At 49.2% G+C, this 16,196-nt stretch overlaps 1 protein-coding gene across 1 annotated transcript in view; it reads left to right on the top strand.

Moving 5' to 3' along the window:
- Positions 1–16,196, top strand: part of iqch (IQ motif containing H) — a 34,761-nt gene that overhangs the window by 2,916 nt on the left and 15,649 nt on the right. Inside the window, exons 3-14 of the mRNA XM_066701226.1 lie at positions 189–286; positions 705–792; positions 1,049–1,168; positions 4,130–4,241; positions 4,473–4,598; positions 5,406–5,596; positions 6,608–7,159; positions 8,379–8,445; positions 10,722–10,805; positions 11,813–11,982; positions 13,874–14,146; positions 14,369–14,557. Coding sequence (XP_066557323.1) covers positions 189–286; positions 705–792; positions 1,049–1,168; positions 4,130–4,241; positions 4,473–4,598; positions 5,406–5,596; positions 6,608–7,159; positions 8,379–8,445; positions 10,722–10,805; positions 11,813–11,982; positions 13,874–14,146; positions 14,369–14,557 — 2,070 coding nt within the window. The remainder of the gene's footprint in view (positions 1–188; positions 287–704; positions 793–1,048; positions 1,169–4,129; positions 4,242–4,472; positions 4,599–5,405; positions 5,597–6,607; positions 7,160–8,378; positions 8,446–10,721; positions 10,806–11,812; positions 11,983–13,873; positions 14,147–14,368; positions 14,558–16,196) is intronic.

Genomic DNA, 16,196 nt, shown 5'->3' with positions numbered 1-16,196 from the left:
CACCCACACATGCTTTGCGCTAGCTGTTTACTTTAAAGCTGTACAGATGTAGGAAACTTTGTGTGTTTGAACGTGTTCAGGTCTTGTAAAGTAACCTTCACCTCTATATTCATACAGTCTGTATAATTTCGCTAGAATAGCTCTGCCTTTGCAAAGTGTGTTTGTCAGTGTTTTGTGTGTTTTTGCAGAAACGTGCCGAGGAGTATCTGAACACAATCAACCACCAAGTGCTAACTCTCCCCACTATTGAGGCCAACAAGCGACATGGCTCCCAAGTTGCCAAATGGTACGAAACTCAGTCAGTCTGTATGGGTGCAGCTCCAGAACCTCCTCAGGCATCCCGTTACCTACACGACTGCATGACACAGTCACACGCTGCCTGCTCACGCAGCACCTCGACATGATGTTTTCACTGTTAATAAAATCAATCAATTGTTGATTGTCAACTGTGGCTGTGATTTGTGATTGGGTTGTAGAGTTTCAGAGATCCGTATTTTATTATTTTGTCCTGACCCAAACTGACCCAAGGCTCCCGTTCTCGGTTCAGTGGTGTAGCATGTGTTTCCCTCTTCAATTTTTGTTTCTTTTAGTTTTGTGCCATGTGTTAATATTGATCCATCAGCATATTTCACACGTAGCTCCTGGGTATATCAGTGATGTCATGGCAGACTGTGTCAGTGATGTCAGTGATGTGCTGTGTTTAGGAAGCCTCAGCTGGATGCTGTGCCAGACCTGCAGCTGCGGAGAGTCCCTGGTGTGAACCAGCCTGGGGGGCTCTCACCTGGAGAACAGGTAACTGCTCCCCCATCAGCCATTCTTCTATCTATACACACACACAGGGAAAGAGCACTTTGTGTTTACAGCACAAGAAACTGGAAGCTCCACACTGTCAGAAACAGGGTAAGGGGGTGAGGACGGCTGTAACAGCACTGGGACCAGGACAGAAATGGGCAGAACCAGCCAGTGACCCATAGAGATCCAACAGATGGACCTTTTTATTATCTTTCATTCTTTTAATGTTCATTTCTTAATTTCATTTTCATCACAGCACAAACTGGCGCTGAGCGTGAGGGGTGTGTGTGACCCCTCCCACCCCTCCAATAGGGCCATCCTGCAGGAGCACTATGGGATGCAGCAACCTGCCATGGGGCGGAGGTCAGGGCTGGCGGTGAGTTCAGCACACACGCACTCCAGCACACACTCCGGCACACGCACACACTTCGGCACACATCCCGTGACCGTCGTCAGCCGTAGCTGCATCATTATGATTGTTGCTGCTGTTGTGTTTGTTCTTTTTGTCCATGCGGCCTTGCAAGCAAGAAACGTCTGCATGAAATCCTGTGACTGAGTGTCTAGTCTGCACATAGGGTGAAGGTAAAGGCACTTGTTCTGCCGCCTGGCCTCGTGTTAATGTTACTGCGCTGCTCCCGTTCTCTCATCTCTGTGGCTTTATGAATTTTCATATCACAGCGTATTGACTTTCTGCTCCTTCCACTTAGCTGTGCATAACACAGCGATAGAAAGCTGTTGATCCTACAGAGAGGATTTGATTGGGAATTATTACAGCTAATTGAGACGGATTGCGTGCTATCACACGACGGTACACGGCTTCAGCTCTGTCCGCTGCCCGAGAGCCAGCAAATGAATATAGCGTGGCTGTCAGGCGGAGCAGATGAAGGGAAGACGAAGGAGAAGGAGAAGAAGTTTAAGTTAACAGATGACTAGCGTCAGCATCCGCTCAACCTGGAAATGGGGAAGTGAAGGTCACCCGGTGCTGAGGTGACAGGGAGAACATTTGTTGGTAAACAAATTAATCTTTCGAAAGGTCGCCATTTGTTTCAACGTTTTTTCACTCTCTCTCTCTCTCTCTCTGTCTCTTTCACGATCCCTCTTCTCTTATCCTCCATCCACCTGCTTGTCATGAGGGATCTGGGGGGGAGTCTGTCACTCTGGTATGCGGGGTGCAGCGCGAGCCGGCTGTTTGGCCGAAAGAGCTGCGGATTTGCAACATATCAGCATTCTTTGAAGGGAGCCGGCACCTGATTGCGGCGCCATGGGCGGCTGGTTTGCAGCTGTCTGAGGACAGGAGTGGGTACCTGGTCCTGCATGCCAATAAGACGGGTGTGCACTTCCCCAACTGGCGCACACTGGCCCCCTGCCCACCGGCACCCAGACGCCTCGGTCCCAGCCAGCACATTTCCAGCACCCCTCCCCCACCCGTCTGTGCTGAAGAAAAAGCAACTTTTCACAATTTTAATTTATTTATATATTTGTTTATTTATTTCTGTTTCGCGTCCACACACGTAAAAAAACAAGCAAACCGCAAAAAAACAGATGTGCGTTTTTTTTCTTTTGCCTTTTTTTCCACTGCTACTTCTTTTTCTTTAGCACCTGCTGTGGAGCCCCCTGTTCTGCTGCTGATTTCAAGATCAGAACTTCGCCAAGACAGCAGTGTTCCTTGGCAATGGGAAGCAAGTGAGCCAGCAAGCGAGCAAACCAACAAACAAGCCAGCCGGCCATGAAGCACAATTCGTCCGGTTGATGCATAAACAGAAGATGCGGCTCGGTCTGAAACTCGCACAAGTTTACCTCCCGCTCACACGAGAGACAGTTGCAGTGCCTCTAAAAGCGCGAGAAGCACAGGAGCTCAGTGGCCGGCCCATAGCAGGAAATGCTGCCCATCTGACCTTGCTAAGGCCAGGTTAACCACTGCGTACTGGCTTTGTGCACCGTGGTTAAACTGCGAGCGGAACAGCTGGGTCATCGGTGCAACACTTTAATAGATCTTTTATAATGGTTTATTTCTGCCCTGTGTAGGAAACCAAATAAAAAATAATTCCTTATTCATATGACAACAGGGCTAAATATAAATAAATGATAACACACATATTGTACATTAACAATATATTGATGAGCGTTAGTCCAAGTAGTGTATACCATAGCTATTCAATATTAATAGCATGTGTACAGCAGGAATATGTGAGCACTTCATCGGCAAACCCACCTGTATATTTACATTAATCATTCACTGTGTTCTAAAGCCTAAATAATGAAAATATATTAATTATAATCAATAAATAAATAAAATACAGATATGTAATAACATTTGGCCAAATCTAATCTCAGTACCATCTTTTCCTTTTTTCAGTGTACAGTTTTTATGCGATCTTTCAAACTGAGGCTGAATGTCTGTGAATGTTTGTGGTCTGAGCTCGGTACGGACGGTGACTTTATAAGTTTACAACACGTAAGAGCCAGTAGTGAAGGATAAGATGGTGTTGGGATGTGTGTGCGTGTTCGTGTGTGTTTGGGGGGGCTTAATTACTGATCCTGAAAGGATGTGCGCTTGGCTGGTGAATGCTGTCAGAGACTCACAAACTTGTACAGCTGGGGAAAGAACAAGGGAGGAAAACATAAGAGAGAAGAAAAAAACCAGAAATGCATGTCCCCCCACCAGGTCTGACCAGATCTGTGCCAACTTTTGATTGATAGCTTCAGGGAATGGAGCTTATTGGCCAGTTTACAATGTCATTAGCTGCTGTGTTTTAGCTCCCATGTTCTTTAATGAATGCAGGAAATCTGTTAGTTGTTAACTGCAAAAAGAATGAAAAAATAAAAAATGCCATATTTACTGACATCCACAAGCTGCCGCTGTGCTGATTAATGGATGGCGTCCTCTCCTCTCAAAATAATACAACAATAAAAATAAGTTTGAAGGAGAAAGCTTCTTGCTGACCCGGAACTAATAGCCTCCCACTCCAGCAAGCGATTGGACTGTTGTGCTGCGATCGCGGGTGCTGGTTTGCCAGGACTCCCAGGTGGGGCAGCAGGTTAATGCTCTGACCCTCAGGCAATCGCCCTCCCACTGTCCCCTGCGACCTGGTCACTGCTCTGTAATGAGACCGGTAGTGCTGGGGCATCGCCACCCCCGCCTTCCCCCCACTGCCACCCCAGACCTCCCCCATCAGGTTTCCTTCTGGTCCAACCAGGCACCCGGGAGACTGGTGGGCAGGACAGGGTGGGCAGACTGCTGTCTCTGCTAAGGAGCCTGAAAACGAATAGTGTAATGGACCAGTGTAAAAGGGCAGGGGTGGAGTCTGAGTTTGACTCTCAGGCTCTCTCTCCCCAGGCTACACCACAGAAGGTGGTCCACGGCCCTACAGTTGGCAGCCTGTCTGTGGGGACCGCAGCCCAGCGCAACCCCACCCTCGCCTTGCTGTCCCTGGACGACATGAGGACAAGTGAGGAGCCCCTGGGCTGTGCTAGTATAAGCCTTGTGTCCTGTGTGTGTGGGATAATCAGTGTGTGTGATAAGCTGAGGTGTGTGTTGTGTTATTATCTGTCTGTGCTGCGTGTTGAGTAGTGTGTGCTGTGTGTGTTATAAGCAGTGTGTGAGATGAGCAGTCTGTGTTATAAGCTGTGCTGTGTTTGTTATGAGCAGTGTGTGTGATGAGCTTTGCCGTGTGTTGCAGGGATCTCCAGCCTGCTTCAGAGGGAGCTAATCCCCACGGCCGTCCAGCTCAGCCTGGAACAGTACCCCCCCATGCGCCCTCGCGCTGCCCCCCTCCACCTGCGGGACAGCCCCCCCTCTACGTCAGGTCAGGACAGGCTGACAGAGAATGGACAAACACCCACATCTGCACAGACACACTGACTGAGACAGGACAGACACACTGACTGAGACAGGACGGACACACTGACTGAGACTGGACGGACACACTGACTGAGACTGGACTGACACACTGACTGAGACTGGACAGACACTGAGACTGAGACTGGACGGACACACTGACTGAGACTGGCCAGACACTGAGACTGGACGGACACACTGACTGAGACTGGACAGACACACTGACTGAGACTGGACAGACACACTGAGACTGGACGGACACACTGACTGAGACTGGACAGACACACTGACTGAGACTGGACAGACACACGGACTCACAGACTCAGTGTTGCACAATCGGGTGCACAAGTGCTGGTGAACTACAGAACAATGCAGTCCAGCACTCTGGAGTATAACACATTCAGCGCAGCACTCTTCAGTACAGTGTGCTACAGTACACTTCATTTACATTTATATAGTACCATTCATAACAAACAACATTTCCAAGCAGATCAGTCCAAACAGAAGAAATAACACAATCAATACTGACCAAAACCGAAAGCTAGTATATAAAGGCCACCAATTTGAATGCAAATTCAGTATCTGCATTAACATATCTTCTTCATTGTCTACAGGTACAAAACCCTGACCACATCAGTCATGTTTGTCTTAAAAGGATCTTATGCGCCAACAATAATAATACAATATTTAGTTTTGTTGTAACTGTGCATGCTGTCCAACACTGTCAGTCCCTCTGTGTGTCCTGTTGAGTTGAGAGAGTTGACATGATCTGCAGGTGCTGTGCCCGGACAGACTTGTCATGTCAGGACGGACCGGTCCTTGGGCGGGGAGCCCGGGCCCAGCAGGCACCCCGCCCCACAGAGTCCTGCTTCCCCCCCACCCTCTGTGGCCTCAAAGAGATCCGCCCCCAGACACAGGCTCCCCCCGACACAGGGCCCCAGCAGACTGCAGCCACTCAAGTCAGAGGTACTGCCCAGCCTCTCCCAGAGCTGTTTCTCCCTGTCTCTCTTTCTGTGTTTGTTTCTGTCTGTCTGTCACCACAATTGCACTTCATGTTAATACATTCAACATGAGCACACCAGTCTCCTCCTACCCAAGACTCTCTCTCTTTCTGTCTCTCTTTTCTCTGTTTTCTTAATTGAAAATCAATTTTCCTTCCCTCCAGTTAACAGCGGTGACCTTTGCCTCTCCATCCGCGATGCTCATTAAGTGGTGCGGCCGGGAGGGTGGCCGATGACCAGACTGCCCAAGCCTTTGTTTCCTTTTCAGAAAGTCCAGACCAATCTAGCTGCTTTCCTGTTGCCACGATCCAGCCGTTAACTTTTTAGCAGTTCTGATAATTTATACCATGCACACTCCTCCAAACGCACAGTGGACCCCAGAGGCGCTTGTTCTCTTGTCATGTTATGTGGTTCCCCGTCTAGTTGCGCCAGCTGTTGTATGTTTCACAGATACGTGGAACACATTATGAGAAATCGCCACGAGTCACACGGTAAATGATGATGTGAAGATGAAAAAAATAAAAAAAGGGTGCAGGGGGGGAATGACAGAGCGAGCGCTTGTTATCTGAGCCTCCGCCACTGGGGCTGGTGTGTGCCAACCTGCGAGTGACACACGGGAGGTCCTCACCAGTGCTGGACTAGTCTGCGGGGGGCACTTCTCTATGATCCCCAGGGGAACAGGTTTACTGATTACTGATTAGCCCCCCCCATTTGTCAACTGCTTGAGGGAAATGGACTCTCAGAGCGGTGCCGGTGCTGGCCTGGTCCTGGAGAGCCACAGTCCTTGTGCAGGAGGCGGACCAATGAGCAGAGACCCAGAGCACTTGGCTGCAACCGATTATTGTGGCTTCTGGCTCTCCGGGGCCTCGGGTCTGGGGTAGCTGTGCTGGAACCAACCCGGCGAGAGCAGTGGTCTGAACTGCCTGCCACTGTGTCCTTCTCACCCGCCTGTGGTGCTGTCTTGCTCTCTCCGTAGACGGCGGCACTGGTGGAACTGGAGGGCCCGAGCGGGGATCTGTGCTTCACCGTGGTGGGGGGGCAGGTAGAGGAGGAGGCCCCCGACTTCTCCCGTTTCAAGCGGCACTACTGCCTGTCCTGGGGCAGCTTGGCAGGGGCACTGCGGAGCCTGACCCGGGCACTGCGGGAGTACGCCGTGCCCCTGGCTGTGGTGAGTGGGCCCTGGCTTGCAGAGCTAGCGCAGTGCCGGGAGCTGGGCGGGGCGGGGCTGGCGCTGCGTCGGGAGGAGCTGGTCACCACGCTGGTGAACGGGGAGGACGTGTGGGAGCTGATGCAGCGGCCCGGCCAGCGCTACCAGGGGGAGGGCGGCAGGGAGGCGGCCGCTGTGACCCTCCAGAGCTGCTGGAGACGCCACCACGCACGCACGGCCTACCTGCGCCTCCGCCGGCAAAAGTGGGCAGCCGGAGCCATCGCCATCACCTGGCTACTGCACGCTCAGCTGGCACGCACCAGGAAGAGCCTGCAGGCAACGTGCCGTCGACACCTGGAGAATTTCTGCAGCAGGGCTGAGGTGAGCCGAGCAGGCAGCTGTCATCTCTCTCGCTCGCTCTCTCTCTCTTTCTCTCTCTCTGACATCCCCGCTCCAGTGCCCACACAACTCCACTTCCCAACCCCCTCCACTCCCCACCCCCCCTACAGCCACCACCACTATCTCCAAAGAAAAAAATATAAAAAATTCTCAGTTATCATCGGGTTCAGGATTGGACAAAAAGAAGAAAACTGCAAAAATAACAAAAATGCTTATTATCCCCTGTACAGTGTGTGAGGGGGTGTCAACATGTGATCCATTCTGGGTGTCTGAAAACATCAAATTCAGACTTTGATCTGGTGCTGTCTCTCTCAATCTTTCCCTTCCTCTGCATCTCTCTCTCTCTCTCTCTCTCTCTCTCTCTCTATTTGGGTCTATCTGTAGCATGAAACAGAGAAAACACACATGGATATATATTTACCTTTTGGCAGTTTCCATTTGTTTAAAATAAATAAATAAATAAACTGCTTTCTGCTCCTCTGCCTTGCTGTCCTCTTTCGGTAACATCTTTATAAATACAGACAGCCTTTTAATTAGTGCTCACAAGCTCAGTGTGCTTTCATTGTGTGGGTGAGTGTGTGTGTGTGGGTGAGTGAGTGAGTGAGTGTGTGAGTGTGTGAGTGTGTGTGAGTGAGTGGGTGAGTGAGTGTGTGTATGTGGGTGTGTGTGTGCCTGTGAGTGAGTGTTTGTGAATGTGTGGGTGTGTGAGTGTGTGTGTGTGTGGGTGTGTGTGCCTGTGAGTGAGTGTTTGTGAATGTGTGGGTGTGTGAGTGTGTGTGTGCCTGTGAGTGAGTGGGTGTGTGAGTGAGTGGGTGTGTGTGTGCGCCTGTGAGTGAGTGGGTGTGTGTGTGTGAGTGTGTGTGTGCCTGTGTGTGAGTGTTTGTGAGTGAGTGGGTGTGTGAGTGAGTGTGTGTGTGTTTTTTGAGGTGCTTTAAACATTCATATTCTGTTAATTAAACCCCCTAATCTTCCCTTGCCAGTAGCTTCATGTAGTCGTCTAATTGAATTAATTGGGGGGAAGATGTTTCTAAGTATGTAATTAATTTAATTAATATAATTTATGCTTGGCTTGTTTCTGTTAAAAAAAAAAAAGAGACAAGCTTGATTCCTTTCTCTCGCTCCCTCTCTCCCACTCCCAAGTCTCGGCTTGATGAATGTGCTTGTGCTCTTGTCACTGATCAATGTTCGTCTTGATTTCCAGCATCTGGCAGCCAACTGGAAACACATCAGGTCTTCCAGGAGGAGTATCATCCACATCCCGTCATTAGGTACCTCTCTGCACACAGACCCATCAGCCCTCTCTATTACCCCGCCGCATTACGCCTGCTTTATTGAGTTCAGGGAGGGCCTCTTGTCTTATTCAAATTGGTCTCGGCAGGAAAATGTTCTGGAGATGATGAGAGTAATAATACGGGGGGGAGCCCTGCACTTCAAACGCCATTTAATTTGGAGATTAAGCAAATAAAAAGTCATTACACAGGGCTGCTTGTACACAGGCCGGGGTGATTTGCCTGTAATTCACTTTCATTTATAGGAAATGAACTATAAAAGCATTCGGGTTTTCTTTCCTGCCTGTCTTGCGTTTTATTTATATAATTATATTGGTGTGTGTGTGTGTGTGTGTGTTTATATATATACATGTATATTTTATTTTATTTTATTGATTCTATTGATGTATTTAGTGTCATTTTTTTTTATTTATTATTTTTATTCCACTTCAATCCAGGCCACCTTTCCAGTCTCCTCCCTGTGCCGCGTGCCTCAGAGACAGCGTGTCAGGGCCGGGTTCCAGCTACGCCGTGGCTGTGTCGGGGGGGGAAGCGGGAGGCTCGGTTACTCCCCGCGCTCCTATGCTGGTTTTAATCAAATGTGCAGTCAAAATGATAAGCTACATTGTCTGAAATTATTTAGATCTAATTACGAGCAGATGGGAAGCTTTATTTGCACTTAGGGCGGCTGAGCGAAAGGAAATGCTGTGTGAACAGGAATAATTAGGAAGTTGAATAGTGGCGTTTTTTTGTGCTTAAATAATCCGCACTTTCATGCTAATTAGCACTAATGTAATTATTTAATTACATTTATGCATTTCAAACAGCAGCTCCTTTCCTGAGCTGCAAGGTCCCAAAAATAAAGTATTATCTATCGGTCTATCCATCTATCTATCTGTCCATCTATCTGTCTGTCTGTCTGTCTGTCTGTCTCTGTCTGTCTATCTGTGTCTGTCTCTCTATCTATGTCTCTGTCTGTCTGTCTGTCTAGCTATCCATCTACACGTGTGTGTGTGTGTGTGTGTATGTATTAGTTTATATAGAGGCACAGTGCAGCAGTGGCGGTAGTGCTAATGACAGAGGGCTGTTACCTGCCGTGCGTTTTCTAGTCCGTGAGGCTCCACGCAGTGATGCCGGGGGAAGCACGCAGACTTAATTAGACTTAACTAAACTTCAGAAACCCCTCTTTGTGCTCATTAGCCTGTAGTTTATTTGTGCCTTCGAATGAGAATTTGTGTCTGCCGCTCAGACGCATCCCTCAGCATCACAGCAAAGAGGAGGAGGGGGGAAGGAGAGTCATCGTGTTTTTGTTGTTGTTTGTGGGTGTGTTGTTTTATTTGATACTCCCTGCACAGTTCAGAATCACCCCCCCACCCCTCCACGTCCCCGACTGCATTGTGAAAGAGCGAATAGTTTTATAATTGCAGTGCCGATGAGGCGGTGTGTTTGGGATGACAATCTGTTTGTCTCTTTGCTTTGCCAATTGGACGGCGCTTTAGTGCTAAAAGACTTAATAAAGCAGAGACCTCGCCACAGTATGCACCGAAATCATTGCGCACAATTCAGGCAGATGCAGAGAGTTCCTGGCCGGCTGTGGCTTATGGATAGCCCAGCCTGCAACGGCCCCACCGAAATGGGCAGCAATTTCTGAGAAAGAGGCAGCACTGTCTGGGCTGTTGATCGGGTTTCACTCACTTGAAACACGCACATCAAAGCCTGGGTTTCATTTTTAACAGTGGATGTGTTATGGGGCTACGAAAGTAAGGCCCATGCTTTCTGCAGCCCCCTACCATGCTAGGCCGTATTCTTTATCTGCCAGGTTCTACTTTGGTTTGCTCCTTATTTATGCTGTATCTTCTGCACTGTCCACGCTGAGTGCTGTGCCCGGCTGTGGGACGACACGGAATTCAGACTTCTGACAGCGTGATGATGTCACTGCGGGGTACAAGCAGCTCAATGGAAACAGTCTCTGGTGTTCCCTTCTGTCGGAGGCCCCCAGCTTTTTTTCCCCAACCCTGTATATTGATATGAAGCACTGTCTGTGCAAGTGAATATAGAAATCAATTGCAAAGCTGGTGTGTGGGGAATTTGTATTTATTTATTTATTTCCCTTAAAAAATAATAAATTAATCCCTAAAAATTAAGGCTATGATGATACGTTTAATGAGTGGGAGTAGTGCGCTGTGCTGTGCTGTAGTGTGGAGTACTGTAGTGCGCTGTGCTGTGCTGTGCTGCAGGGTGACCTGAGTGGACTGTGTTGTGCTCTGTGTTGGCAGGATACTCACAGCCTGTGCGGTTCAGCCTGAAGGACCTGGCTCTGCAGCAAAGTGTGCAGATGGGCCGGCTGTGTGACGTGCGAGGTAGGGGCTCCAGACCGGGCTGCTCTCTCTCGCTCTTCCCCTTTATTTCTCTCTCTCTCGGAGGACCTTCGCTCTGAATTCGCAGATGGACTGGCACTTCCAGGGCACGGGCAGGGAAACACTGAAACACATTCGCAGGGAGAGGCGCATCCTACAGTGAATGTTCAGTGTTTACTTCGCCCCATTCCGGAGCCCTCTTGACTTTTTTTTTCTCCTATTTTCATCCACAGTAACTGTTCTGTGATAATTGTGAATGAGTGACTTTGATGGGCAGGGAATTCCTCTTTGGGTGCTGTTAACCAGCCTGTAATTGACGCGGCCCTGATTGAATATTGACTGCGTATTGATCGCAGGAGGCTTTCAAATAGAGAACCTCATGTATATTGGAGATTTTCTTTTTTTCAGAAATGTAATTTTATGTTTTATTGCTGCGCAGGGACGCAGTAGGACACAGCAAGCAGGCACTATATATCTGCACTTTTCACCGGCGCCGATTCTGGTGCTCCATCAAGAGCAGAGCATCGATGTTTCAGCCCCCATTGGGCCCTTTGCCTCTGTCTGTCAGCATCCTGCCTGCTCTCTGAGCAGAGCACAGTGCAGGCGTTGTGTGTCATCTCTGTGTGAGACCGGGCAGCCCCCCGTGCAACCTATCCCGGTCTTGTTTTGTTAAGATAATAAACAATGTCTTTGGTTCTTTGGTCTTTGGCACAGATTTACATCCAACTCCCAGTCGGTGCCATTCAAATGTGTCAGTGTGTCAGCCAGTCAATCAGTGCGTTAGTCAGACATTCGGTCAGTTTGACCAGTGACCATCATGTGTGGAGTAGTGGTCAGGGCTCTGGACGCTGAAGTGGAGGGTCATGGGTTCAGTCCTGGTGGGATACACTGCTGTTATAGCCTTGAGCAGGTACTGCACCTGGAGTGAGTGTGTAGGAGTGTCACTGTGTGAATGGGAGTGTGTAGGTGTGTCAGTCAGTGTGTCAGTGTACTGCTGTGCTGTATTGCAGATCCGAATGTGGAGGTGATCTACGTATCGCCTGTGCCGCTGGGCCCTGAGGTGCAGCAGTATTACTCCCGGCTGCTGGAGTTGCAGGGGGGTGTGAACTCCGTCGACCCCAGGGTTCCCCCCTCACAGCGCTTCACCATCCTCACCCCCGAGGCCCTGGACTACTTCCCGGTGAGAACAGACACACACAGACACACACACTGTCTCTCACACACCCTGAGAAACCCACAGACACACAGAGACATCACAGGCACACACACCTATGGGATAGCGTGTACTCCACCACACACGCCAGCCATCCCATATTATTTACTTGGTATTTTCCCTTAGAGATTATTATAATTATTATAATGTTTTTATTATTATTATTTTTATTATTATGTAGTTTGAATTTGGTTTAATTGCTCTGGGGCACAACCTGGTGGGCAGATTCAGCAACAGCACTATTGCAGCAATCAGCATCATTTGATTTATTTTGATTAAAATGTTTCTAGAGCTTCCAGATAAGGGGAAATAAAAGTTAAGAGGAGCAGAGTTAATGCCGAAGAAACTCCTCACAAAAGGGAGGGGTTACAGGATCATCAGGGAGGGCTGGCGCGGCGGGGGGGTGACGCGTTCACAAGGAGATGAAGTGGCTGCACACGCACCTTCTCCTCTGCTACTCAACATCACCTGGCGGGAGCCCGCTGGCCGGGTGAGATCAGGGCACAGGTATTGCCATTCCCCCAGCTGTCTGCAGGGGGTGGCAGAGGGAGACAAGCCTGGGCGCTGGTCGCACTTTCCCGCTCCTTCGCCCAGCCACACTGACCACACCTGCGATGGAAAGAGCCTGTCCCCCAAGCTCATCCAAGCATTCAAGACTCGTGTAAAGACGAAGACCTCAGACATTAATGGCACTGTAATTCTCAGCAGTAAAATCTCACCTGGAAAATGATATCACTTTTGAGAAACGTACAGATGAGGGAAGCCAACGCCCCTCACAACTCGATGTGTCTCGGAAGACCTGGAGGGAGAACAGATCACTGGCGTTCATTTAGCGGCGGTCACTTTCCTTTCACTATTTGAAATGACAATGATGATGACAGAAGGGAGTCCCTTCAGCACTGATATATACTGCTGGACCTCTGAAATAACAAGTACGGACGGTGAAAAACATGACTGGACACTTCCACTCAAAATTAGTTTTTTTTTCTGTTTTGCCCGGAATTGCAATTGCTAATCTATCTTTCTTTTAATCAATTGATTGTATTTTTATGTTGCTATTAGATATTATTGCTGTTGTTCTATTTAGACACATGGGTGCAAACACAGGCCACCAGGGTACAAATCTCCATCTGATATTTACAACAAAGCAATGCCTGAAATTACAGGGATGCCGGCCTGATAGCTGGAGTTACTGTCAGTGTTTAAGCTGCACTAAAGCAATTACAAGCTGAGGAGAAAACGTGCGCAGTCTTGGGCTTGACTGCTTTATTAACGGCGTATCAATATTGTGATAGCAGCCCCTGACTGATTCAGCAAAAGAGCAGAGAAAACAGCTTTATTTATGGCCGTGTGTTTTATGCATGGCGTTTCCTCGGAGCCCGGCATTTGGCAAGCACGCCGTTCTTCTTCTTCATTTTTCCTATTGATTTTCTAGATGCTTTGATGTTAAACTATGCCAGAAGTGTCACTGAGATGAATCACTGTTAGCCAAGGCTGGCAGCGTCTTTCGCGAGTGACAGAAGGATAATTCCGCGTGGATCAAATAAATACAGATGTGAAGTAATTAGTTGAATTCCCAAGGAGCCCATTGCCGACGCGCTAAAGATGTGAAGGATTGTGTAGCCTCCCACCAGCAGCTTTTATCAATTTAAACTGCTCAAGTACAGGATAGGTCACAACCCAGCCGGCTATTAATAATGTATCTGTTGTGTGTACAACATAATAAATTAGACCTTACGATGGGTGCTGAAAAGGACAGCAATAATTCTCCTAACAGGGGAGGAAAAAAATCCATCCCATCTTGTCATTTCTTTTTTTCTTCTTTTCTGTTTTTTTCCCCCTCCTCCTTTCTCCGCAGACCCACAGCATGTGTCTGTCCACGCTGCTGAAGTACAGCCCGCGCACGCTGTCCAGGATCCGTGCTCTGATCCAGGGGAAGCAGGCCTACATTGTGGGGGGGGTCCTGCACGCGGACGACCTGTTTGTGGCAGACGCTCTGGGGGTGCCGATCCTGGGCCCTGAGCCGGCGCTGGCCCGGCTGTACAGCACCAAGTCCGGCGGCCGGAGAGTGTTCTCCAGCGCAGGGGTGGCGGCACCCCCCGGGCAAAGCGACATCTACACCCTGCAGCAGGTCAGCCCCAGGTTCGAGAGGGAGGGGAGGTGGGGGGGTCTGAGTGGAGAAGATCCGAGGCGAGGGGGTCTGACAGTGTGCACGGGATGCAAGCAGTTTGGAGGCAGCCTTGAACTAAACTTTGATCCAATTTGCTTTCCCTTTTTTATGTTTCTCAAAACACCTTCAGTGTCACAACAGTCCGCCCCTGACTGACTGACTCTCTCCCTCTCCCTCTCCCAGCTGTACGATGCTCTGAGCCAGCTCATCACGGACCACCCGGAGGTCTGCCGCTGGCTGCTCAAGATGGACAGTGAGTTCGGGGGTCGCGGCACGGCATTCTGTGACGTCTCCCACCTGCCCTGCCATGACTGGGCGCTCCGGGAGTTCAGGCACCATGGCCCTGAGCGCTGGAGCCATGCCTGGGCCCAGGTCAGTCATGAACTCACACCTCACAGCTCACCCCTCACCCCGACCCCCAGACACCCGGCCACACCCACCTGCCCAGCCGGAGAACTGCCTTCTCTGATAAACTGAAGCCCAGCTCTCACACTGAGCTTGTCCCACACCCCCGAGGTTCTGAGCTCCCCCTGGGCAACACTGTCCACCTCACACCCTTGTCTCTGTTACCTGGGAATCATGTCTCACGCTTTGGACCGTTATGTCATTACTTACAATCAAACCCTGTCCTCGTGCACTAAGGCCTGGGCCCAACACTGGCGCGCTCCAGTCTGGTGTGTTTGTCAAGGATTTGTTTTATTTTATTTTCATTTCCTTTCATTTCTCCCCCCCCGCCCGCGTAAGCAACGGCAGATACAATGTGATATCTGCATACGAGGCAGCGAGACCCAGAAACGTGCGCTGACAGGTTATTAAAACATATCCGCTCTGTGTTGATGAAAGACTGTCCTTCGGGCGAAGACGCTGCAGAAGAGATTAGGGTGCCGGTGCTGCCTGACTGTGTAAGCACAACATTATGCTAATTCTGCCCCAAACTGCAGCGGTTTGCGTGTGTTGGGGGCTGCAGTGCGGTGCAGTGCGGTGCCGTGCTGGTGCCGGGGGGTGGAGGGGGGGAGAACTGGAGGGGTGGGGGGGAGGCGCTCGGAGCGTTCTGTGCATTAACCTCAAATTACAGCAGGAGCCTATAGGAGCAGTGCGGCGGAGGCTGACTAATACCTCTGGTTTCATCGCCACCTTTTGTGATGCCGCCTGAACGCATTTAACTGTGTTTCTTATTCTCTGAGATGTTACAGACTCCTGACATATTAAAATGAGCAGCCCCTGGCTAAGAGCTAAAACAGTTAAAAAAAAAAAAAATATATATATATATATATATATATATATATATATATATATATATATATATATATATCCAAAATCTCAAAGAAGGCACCCACTGGTGTCTGGTACCTTTACCCTGTGATTCTTATACCCAGCAGGTGAAAGGACTGTGTGGGGGAAATGATCAGGACAGGTTCGCTGACTTTTGGGGGGTCGGGGGCTCATGTGCTAGCTCGTGATGCATTTTTACTGACTGAGGATTTATTTATCGGTTCCTTAAGAGAAGTCTAAGGGAGTGAATCCAGCACAACAAAACGATGCCATTCTTGATGAATCAATACATTGCATAAATATGGGATTGTTGGTTCGGCAGAGAGGGGAGCTGGACAGGACAAGGCTGTGTGGACATTGTCTTGTGTGTGCGGAAGGTTTCCCGTGTGTGTGGACTGTATCCTGTGTATATGGACGTGTTTGTGTGCACGCTGTTCTGTTCGTGCTGTGCTGCAGGTGACAGGTTTCGTTGTATGGCTGATCTAGGCTGTTCCTGAACCCATGCACACTCCTGCCTTGTGCTGCTTTAATACAGCAATTGTGGGATGCAAGACGTCCCTGTTAAACTTCACTATTATCCCTTATTAAAAGCGAATCATATATGCAAGCAGTTAGCGTTGCATTGATTTAATATGCTTGTAATCAGTACACACAGCTTCAGGCCTGCCCTGTTAATTTTTCATACGCTTACAAAGTAGCCTTTGATTTTCTGTCACACGTTAATTACAGTGTTTTGCCA

Source organism: Amia ocellicauda, chromosome 4 (genome assembly GCF_036373705.1).
Source record: "Amia ocellicauda isolate fAmiCal2 chromosome 4, fAmiCal2.hap1, whole genome shotgun sequence".
Taxonomy (NCBI): domain Eukaryota; kingdom Metazoa; phylum Chordata; class Actinopteri; order Amiiformes; family Amiidae; genus Amia; species Amia ocellicauda.
Note: the sequence above shows the minus strand (reverse complement) of the source record. Positions and strands in the feature narration are given on the sequence as shown.